The sequence below is a fragment of the Epinephelus moara genome, chromosome 10 (assembly GCF_006386435.1).
Source record: "Epinephelus moara isolate mb chromosome 10, YSFRI_EMoa_1.0, whole genome shotgun sequence".
In the NCBI taxonomy this organism is placed as follows: Eukaryota; Metazoa; Chordata; class Actinopteri; order Perciformes; family Serranidae; genus Epinephelus; species Epinephelus moara.
Window position 1 is genome coordinate 12,419,206 of NC_065515.1, and position 10,328 is coordinate 12,429,533.

General features: G+C 42.4%; 1 protein-coding gene across 1 annotated transcript; it reads left to right on the forward strand.

The window, feature by feature from the left end:
• Positions 1–579: 579 nt before the first annotated feature.
• Positions 580–5,203, forward strand: fstl3 (follistatin-like 3 (secreted glycoprotein)). The gene is made up of 5 exons (XM_050054880.1): positions 580–813; positions 1,216–1,401; positions 3,199–3,414; positions 3,503–3,730; positions 3,825–5,203. Exons 1-5 carry the CDS (start codon positions 744–746, stop codon positions 3,875–3,877), a joined length of 753 nt encoding a protein of 250 aa, XP_049910837.1. The 5' UTR covers positions 580–743; the 3' UTR covers positions 3,878–5,203.
• The last annotated feature ends 5,125 nt before the right edge of the window (positions 5,204–10,328 follow it).

Consider the following 10,328-nt stretch of genomic DNA (forward strand, 5'->3'; position numbering starts at 1 on the left):
AAAAGATTATTGTTTGAACACAATCACGAGATAAGAAATAAGTGTGTAATTTAAATCAGCCCCACAGAGTCGCTTATAGACAGAAAACTTCCATGATCAAACAGTGTATGATTTCTGAGGAGAGCTGTGCCACAGAAAAAGAGAGAAATCAGACTAAACAGAACAAAACACAAGAAAAATAAACTTCTTAAAAGGTCACACTCAGAGCTTATTATGCAATAAAGTATTTTCCCAAATACCTGAACAGCTAATTCAATTAGTCCATTCAGACGCTGCATGAACTTAATTCAAAGTTTAATAATGAAAAAGCTAATCTAAAAACCCCGCTCTAAATCTTTTCTAGGAATTAATTAGTCTTTAATGAGTCTAATATGGTGTGAAAATGTTTTGTGAGGTCATTTAAGTGCCCAGCGTCTGGCGCTGGAGGGCATGGATCATTTCCCGACTCTGGAAATTGAGTCAGAGTCAAACTGTGTCCTGCCCTGGCTTATTACTGGCTGAGAGGATCGCCCATCCCAGCAGCATAATTCCATCTGGGCTAAATATTTATACAGAGGGGGAACGACATCACTTATCCACAACACATTCATTCACATAAGGGAGAGCTACTTCCAGAGTTGACTTAGAGTGATCCGTCGCGTTTGCCAGAGGAACATCACTGCTTCTTTATCTGATATTTGTGTCTGAGGGGAGATTTCAGGACAGGAAAAAAAAAGCAGGTTTTGTGCTAACAAGAGTACACAATGATCTTTTTCATTCCTGTTTTTGGTGTGATTCTCACTTTGTATCAGATTGGGAGGAATCCTGCCGGTGGTGAGTGGACTTTTTCCTCTCTGTCTCTTTTTTTTTTAATTTTGAAAAAGCAAACCACTAGTGTGTCATGCTTTTAAAATAACTGCATGAATCCTCTTGGAGCTATCATACTGATGAGGTGCTTTTTCCCTGTAGTCATATTTATGTACTATTACCTCAGCCTTTTTGAAGAAATAGTGCAGTAGATCAGTTATCTTTGTATATATATACTTTTTAAAGTTGGAGACAGGTGTTACATACCAGCCTTTTTAATACCACAGTTTCAAATTTAGCCATTTTGTTTAATGGATATGACTAGAAGAAGTCCAGCTGACTGTAAATCATAATGCTATAATACATTTTTATGTGTGTATACATGAGTTTATATCTGTTGTCGTGTTTTATTTATGCTCCGTTTTCCAGCTGGGATGTGCTGGCTGCAGCAGAGTCAAGACCAAAGGTGCGACATGGTGCTGATGAGAGGGGTGACCAGAGAGGAGTGCTGTGCCGGGGGCCGCCTGGACACAGCGTGGTCCAACACCAGCCTGCCCATGAATGAGGTCAGCCTGCTGGGCTTCCTGGGGATCGTCTCCTGTAAACCATGCAAAGGTAAACAAACAAACCTTTAAAAAAACTAATGAGTTGAAGGAATCAATTACTTGCTTTGCTTTATCACTGCAGGGGGGCACGGTATTAGTCATTGCATGTAACCCCAAAGTTAAACTGCTTTAAACCCACATTTAAATTCCTTACAGTCACGTTGTGAGTAAACATTATAATTAAATCTAACTGGACTGGCTGCTACTGTGAGTGGTAGTTTTTAAGGTAAGTACTGGGAGTTTTAATCACAGCCTAGATATTATTTGCAGACTCAAACAGGAGGTTTAACTTGTGTTTAAAATATCACAGGGACAAAAACTGGCTACTCCGTTACACTAAATAACTCATGTCTCTCTGCGGAGAGTCAGTGAAAGTTAATTCAAACCACGCCATTTGTGAATCAAGATATTTACACAATGAGTTCCCGCCTGCTGCAGCTTTCTAACAAAATGCAGACGTGGATCGAGAAGAGGCGTTCCACATAACTCCACCCAGCTGTCCTGAGACGCTTCCCCTCCTGGAATCTCTGCGAGGTTCATTCAGGTTCACTTTGCAGATAAATTCTGTTTTCATGAGCAGCACTTGCACTATGTGATCAGAGGCCAAAAATGTGAATTTCTCCATGCTGATAAGGTCCAGCAAAAATCTAGCTACTGGCATTTTTGGGGAGAACACACCCAAGAGAGCGCAGCTTCAGGTTTTTCTGGCGTCGTCGCATGGCTCAGAAATAGAGATTGGACTTAGATAAACCGGAAATACGCAGAGAGAGACCACAGTCAAAGGTAGCTTTGTAAAAAAAGACTCTCACATAAAGGTAAACAGCTGTCAAATGGAAAATGAATGAAGTTGGTCAAATCACAGCTTCAAACCCTCTCCATCCCTCCTTTCATTATGTGTTCACTTTCTTTAAAGCTTGTTAAAATGGATAGCAAAAGCAAAATACGGAAAAACATTCCTGCAGGCTGGAATAAATGCCTGCCACATGCCCAGATGTCTGGGACTCATAATGTGCTTCACTAACTTGATCATTTGGAATTCTGTGGGAGGAAAACGTCAGTATCGTGAACGACACGTCAGTGAAAGTGTAACGGTGGCTGGTCACTTCAGAGGAAGACATCATCACAAGATTGTTTTCAGAGGTGTACGCAGCAAGAGTGAAAGATGGCAAGCGACCAAAAGTTAGATCAGGATGGTCATATTAAAAAAAAACAGCTCTGTAATAAAACAGGATATTGAAGTGCTGGTAGAGACAGGAAATAAAAAATAAGTTCCTCATTGTTTACAGAATCCTGAGGACTCAGAGCCGATCAGACATCAACTGTAAAGGTCCTGGGAAGAGACCTGTTTGCATTGTCTCATGTTGACTCTGCACTGTGTAGGATTACACTTCCTCCTGTGCTTTGACATTATGGGGTGTCAGAGGAGCCCGGGGCTTCCTCCTTTCTCAGCCTGTAAACTTCTCTGACAGCTATTTGAACTCCGTCTACCTCCAAAGCCCCTCTGCAGGAGCTTAGCCCAGTCTGTGTGCAGCCGTACACATAGATCTGTTATGAAAACACGCCAGCCTCACATTCCACCAGGCGAGACGCCCCTGTGTGTAACGGTCAATAAAGAGTTGTGATTATTGTAAATATTGTGCAAGGTGAAAATTGTGTTATGGTCTGGGAAAACCCCAGAACTCAAGCTTGTTTTGTATGAAAATGCCTGCAGATCACCTGATGTCTGCAGACTTGTTAATACAGTAACATTACACTGACACTGCGCAGAGCTCACGCACATATGAAACCACTCGCTGTGCTTTTGTAGAGACTTGCGAGGGAGTCAAATGCAGTCCCGGGAAGGTTTGCAAAATGAAGACGGGAAGGCCTCAGTGTGTGTGCTCTCCAGACTGCTCTCACATTACCCGGAAGCACGCTGTGTGCGGCAGCGACGGGAAGTCATATAAGGATGAGTGTACTCTGCTGATGGCTCGCTGCATGGGGCACCCGGACCTGGAGGTCATGTACCAAGGAGACTGCAAAAGTAAGATTCGTCTGCTATTTTCGAGACAAGCTGTTCTCTATCACACTCTTACATTTGCTGATTGTCCTTCTTTCTTTATGCCTTGCAGAGTCGTGCTCCAGCGTGGTGTGTCCAGGTACCCACACCTGTGTGACTGACCAGACCAACAGCGCTCACTGCGTCATGTGCCGCACAACTCCTTGCCCGATCCCAATGCCATCTGAGCAACAAATCTGTGGCAATGACAACATCACTTACCCAAGCGCCTGCCACCTCCGCCGGGCCACCTGCTTCCTCGGACGCTCCATAGGAGTCCGCCACTACGGCCACTGCAACAGTAAGGCTACCAAAATCTACCTGTCACCTCCTCTTTGTACCAGTCTGTCACAATGACGACTCTACAGCTTTCATGTCTCTCTTTTTTTGTGCAGATCCTCCCCGGAAACCTCAAGATTTGGAAGGCAGCGAGGAAAACGCGGTCTAGATGGACACCTCCAGACACAGTCCTTTATCAAGAGACGAGTTAGCTGACAAATATCTCCAAGTGTCACGCCACTAGCTTCCCGTGATGACTTTTTTTAAATTTGACAATCACTCCCCCTCCTCTTTGTACACAGAATGACGATACATTTCAAAGACCTCTGTTGGAAGACATACAACAGTGTAACTGCCTCAAAAAGAGCTACAAAACCCTGTGAGCAATTTGTCTTAGTTTGGAAAATGGAGGCAGATGAACACACGTGTCTCGAGATAGAAATATCTCATTGGCTCTTTGGGAGATGTGTGCATACTGTAAATAGAATACCACTACTATTTATTGGAGAAGGTATCAAACTCTATTTATGTTTTTATCCTAGTAACAAATCCATATATCCTTGGGAAAGCTGATGCATAAAATGTATTTATTGTGTTTTGTTTATTGTGTGTGTACAATATTGGCTGCTGGCATTGGCATTTTACGACTTTTTACAGTTTTTACATTCTCCATATTCCCCACAAACAAGCAGTTTCCCCCCCCCCTTGAGCGGATGGAAAGCCTCACTAATATGTTTGGAAGGTTGATACCACTTTATAGTCAATGTGGTTTCAATTCACCACAAACAAGAAGACAACAACTACAGTTGGGCTGTATGTACTTACGCTTTCCGTCTGGAGGTGAGGAAGGGGCTCAGTCTAAACAAACCTGTACAGTCTCCCCCACACGCATGTTTACTCTGGATCCTGATCCAAACTCTCGGCCACCCGCTGATCACTTAAATTAACAGTTTGGTTGTGTTTGTAGGAGTCTCAGAGGACTGTTCCCTAAGCCCTCTACAATACCGCCTCTGTTGAGTCCTTGGATTTGTTTTGTAAACGCATTTTTGTAGGTCATGCTCGTTCCTTCCGTTGCTGTTTTGCTGCTTTGATTTGATTGGAAACTTTTAAAGAACTTACCGGACAGACAAATGTAATCAGCACAGTCTGATTGAAAGGAAAATCAAATTTGTCTGAGAATAAACTGCCAATTGAACATACCTGATTATGGTCATCAGTGATGATGAGACAGTCTGTTCACCTAGTGGTAAATCCGGTAGATATCGATACGAATAGTCAAATGGTCAATTGAATCTTTAAACTCAAAGCAGATGTCTTAAATACTTTCAGTAATCCTTATTTTGTTTTATGGAACATCTCAATGTCTCTCCTGTAAATAACAGTCTCATGTGTACCTACCCGTGTACCTACTGTGAAATTTGAATGACAAATGCATCAACATATTTTTGTATTTTTGTACTGCCATTTCAAAACAACATAAAGTTTAATATTTGTCACAATGTCTTGTCTTTCTCTTATGACTTTTAAAACTGGAACATGCTTGATCTTCACTTTGCAACCTGCTTTTCTCAATTTACCTCAACACGTTGTACAAATTATCAGAGGTGTGGCCTCTGACTGGATTTGAGTCAGATGCGAGTCACAAATTTGAAGAATTTAGACTCGACTTGACAAAGCCAAAAAAAACAACAACTTGCAGCTCGACTTGGACTAAACCACCAGTGACTCATGACTTCTCTTGAGCTGGAACCTTTTGACTTGAAAATACTTGAAAATACCCCCAAGCCAATTCAGGAACAGAAAGTTAGAGACATTTTCCAAATACTAGCTGAATATAACACAACAAGACAGGACAGAAATATGTAAAACTAATTCTGTTGTGGGAGAACACTGGTTATTAGTGCTACGTGCTGTGAGAGTGCAATGTCAGCACTGCTTTTCAAATAAAGTTCAGTCGCACTTGTTTTTACAAAATAGTACAATCTTTAAAATGTCATTCATTTATTCATTTTCCGTAACCACTTATCCAGTTGGGGGTTGCAGTGGCTCAGCTGACACTGGGTGAGAGGTGGGGTACATCCTAGACAGGTCACCAGACTAACACAGGGCTGACACGTAGAGACAGACAACTATTCACGCCTACGGCCAATTTAGAGTCACCAATTAACCTGCATGTCTTTGGACTGTGGGAGGAAGCTGGAGTACCTGGAGAAAACCCACACTGACACGAGGAGAACATGCAAACTCCAAGATGGAAGATCAGCAGCTCAATCCCTGGCTCCTCCTGTTCGCATGTCGACGTGTCCTTCAGCAAGATACTGAACCAGTTGCTCCCGATGGCTGTTCCATCAGTGTGTGAGTGTGTTAAAACCAAGCAGCAGGTGGCACCATGTATGGTAGCCTCGGCCACCAGTGTGTAAATGTGTGTGTGAATGGGTAAATTTGACTCGTAGTGTAAAGCGTCCCTTGAGTCAGAAGACTAGGAAGGCACTATACAAGTGCAGGTCCATTTACTATTTACCAATTCCACACAGAAGGGCTCCCACAACCTGGGCTCCGAACCCCCCCATCCCAAACTCAAACCAGGAACCCACTTGCTGTATGGTGACAATGCTAACCACTGTGCCATCAGCTCAAAGTTCAAAGCTCAAAGTTTAGGACTTGACTTAGGACTTGTCAGTCTTGACTTGGGATTTACCCACCTTGACTTGGAACTTGAACTGAGACTTGAATGCAAAGACTTGAGACTTACTTCTGAGTTGCAAACCAATGACTTGGTCCCACCTTTGATCCTTAACAGCGCACACAGCACTCTACAACTGTGAAACTGTATCTGACATTCATGTTACGATATTTGGATTTTTCCAAACTGTGTCACCGTCTTAATCATAGCCAGTTTCAGCCAAATGAGATCATACTTGCACCCTAAAGGAAACTGGACAGCTTTCCTCTCATTCCGAAGTTTTAGGGTGGTGGGTGAGGCTCCAGCGACCAGCCAGGCACTCAGTTTATGCGTGCAGTGGTGGTTAGACCTCCTCTCCTGTGCGTGCAGTGGCTGAGTCGCCTCTCCAACAGGCCTCTCGAGGCCTCATGCGAGTGCCGGCAGAGAATCAAATCCAGGCTGGGCAGCTTTTCCCCCCTTGTCTCCTGAGGGATGTCCCCCTGCTCTGGGTTAGGTGGGTGGGTCAGGGGGATGGAGGGCAAAGGAATTGAGGAATGAATGTTTCGAAGTGCTGAGGCCTGGGTACTGACTCACTTCCCTGTATAAAGTACCTCCCTTGTTTTTCTGTCTTTCTCTCTCCTTCCTCAGAATCCTGCGCTCCGCCATGCACCAGCATCTGGTTCGACTTTAGGGAGATGTTTATATTCCTGTCCAAGTACCCTTTTATTACACTGGGAATGGAATTAGATGTTTTGTTAGTTCGAACAGGGCAAATAACAATGCCACCGAGGGGTTGTTGCTGTGCCCACACATAAAACACACGTTGTGTGTGTGTCTTTTAATGTTTCCTGTGCATTGTGTGTAAAATTATATATGATTGATCGATCCAAAGAGCCACACAAACATACTGGTCACATTTAGTCATCAGGCATGCAGACATGACATCAGTGTGGCCCACTGGGCATGTCCAGGCAGAGGACCACTTCTGTCCAGTGAGGCCTCCCATGCTACTTCAGTTCATCTTTGGGATTACATAGAGACCTACTCCAGATCTAAACTTAAACTACCTAATCTACACCTCATTATATAAGATGTATGTGGAAATATAATGTTAAAGACAATTATACCCATACCTTTATGAGTGCGAGCCATCTATAAATTCTTCCGTGACCCACACAATAAACTCACCAAACCCATGTTTCTCACCATAGTTTAAAAAGTGGCAGCCCCACAGGAATTTGCAGTGAACACCCACTAAAATAAAGAGTTTGCCGCACTTTGCGGTGCATATGTTGAAACGGCTGTGGTCTTCCAGGAAAACACACAACTGAAAAATAAGTTGAGACAGCACTTTTGATACATGCGTCTGGACAAACCATCCTGATGGATACAAGGCAAATACCATTTGCTGTTGTCATTATGACTGTGTAATACCTTCACCAGGAACAACCTGTATATCATTACCACACAGGCCTCTGACTGATGTCGGATATGATGCGCCTGTGTCACACCACTGGTGGTAATGACATAACCACAGAGTAAACCTATGAGCCATTTCAGAGCTATCCTAATTACACTTAACATGACACCTCAGGAATTCTCTGCCCACTTTGCTCCATATTTCACTCTTTTTTCTACATGTTCTGGTTTGCGGTGCGACCAGTGAGGGGTCAGCCTCACTTCCACTGAGGCACAGCTTCGTGTGCCTGTTTGTGTGCATGTTTGGACGTGTGGGTGTGATGATGGGTGCATCTCACCTGTTATGAGCATGGGATCAGTCACACACGTTACATCACAGCCTTGGGCTGAGTTGTTTACATCCCTACAAACACATGGGGCTATAATGTGACGCCCACACTGACATTTCAGGGATGCGTAATCATTCCGCTGCGATATGTCAAGCTTGTCTCTCAACGACGTCCACATGGTCTCATTTCCGCCAAGTTGCCGTACTACTTCCAGTAAGTTAACGGCCAACATTTAGATCTGAAATGATGTTGTGATGAGACTAGGCGATGTGGAGTGTTTCCGAGACCACCCACTCTCTGGATCGCGCCACTGGATTGTAAACAGCTCAGTCCCACAGCTGAAACTAATAGATATCAGATCCATCACTCCATCAGAATAGATCTACCTCAGACATTATTTCACCAGACTTGCTCTGTTACACGGCAAGTTTTTCAGTTTTCCACATGTGCATGTCATTTAATTTTTGACAGTTGATCATTACGCTGACACAACAACCCACACTCCAGTCTTACAGTTTATACGGCCACGGATGACGTTCTATGGATTTCTCGGAAATGCTCTTTACTTTTTATGATCTCTGATCTGGGGTCATGTATATTTTATTGAGGTATATTAGACTATCAATCAGCCAAACTATGATCACAGAGTAATGCTCGTTTAACGATGATGACAACATCTCATAGAGAAGAAGAGCATTACTTAGGAAATGTAAAAAAACAAGTGTAATTTTGCATCATCTATCTGTTATGAAAGGACTAATGGGGCTAATATGAAACACCAGTCATCAGTTCATGCTTTAAGTGCCCCAAGATGGAAATGTGTGCCAGGAAAAGGACACTGCTCTTCAGAGGTATGGACTCAAGTCACATGACTAGGACTAGAGTCAGATTCAAGTCACAAACTTGATGACTTTAGACTCAACTTTACCAAAGACCCGCAGCTCCACTCGCACTTTAGCACCAATGACTCGTGACTTCACTTGGAGTATAGCCTTTTGACCTGAAAATATTTGATACCTTCCCCCAAGCCCAGAGATCAAAACGTGTTATTTTAGAGGTGTGCCACAAATCAGTTTATTTCCCTTTATTACCTGAATCAACCAACCTTCATGCTTTTCATTCCCAAGTGATCCAGCAGCATCCAATCATGTTGCAGGAGAGAACCATGAAGAGCTAACGTCACATTACTGAGTACCAGTGGAAAAAATGATATGACAATTTTGTTCTCCAGCAAAAACTATGTGGGGGGGTCAACCAAAAAAAAACAAACTGCAATATGAAAACATGCAGGTCAAAACTTGTAAACAAAGACGCAACAACTTCCAACTTCATTTGATATTTGAAGTTGCACGAAGAACGATAAGTCTTATAAGGCTTTTATTAACATCCCAGCTGGCCATAAACACTTTTAGGCATTGATATACGATGTTGATATTTTGTTGGTTTTCAAGTGTCAACTAACCAAAATGCAACGCCTTCCATCTTATGCCAACGTCATAGTTGTAAGATATGTAAGTCCACACAACTTGAAATTATAATGTCATTTGACATTTAAAAAATTGCCAACCCAATTTTCATTCAAACCAAAACTTAACTTCTGTCTGATGTAAGAATCCAGTGTCTTTCTGACGTCATATATGTCACATTTCCATTACAGTTTTGCGCAAAATAAATGCGTTATTTCTAAAGTTTCGACAAAGTACAATTGCGACTTGCAGGTGTTTCCATTAAAAGGTGTTTTGAGTATGAGCCGTAATTCTCATAAAATCTCGTCCTGCGAGACTCCACTTTGTTTGGGGAAGTAAGATGGACATTCCAAATCTCTTGCGAGCTGGAACAATCATCTCAGTTGCCACTGCTGCTGTTGCAGTAGTCTACAATCGAAGATGAAGAGAGCAAGTGGTATTCCAAAGGCAAAGTCCTTATGTGTGGCAGCGTATGGGGTGCCATTTGTAAAGTGGCTCACGCTGAAAATAACATCAACATTTTGCCACATTTAGCTTCAAACAATGTTTAAATAAGTATTGTGAATTTTTTAACGTCACCTTTTACCACATTTACAGCAATATTTGTTAACTTAGAAATATATTAAATAGTTAAATCTAAATATTAAATGTGGCACCTAAATGTTAAATGTTAAATCTAAATCTAAATGTTAAATCTAAATATTAAATCTAAATCTAAATATAAATGTTAAATCTAAATGCTAA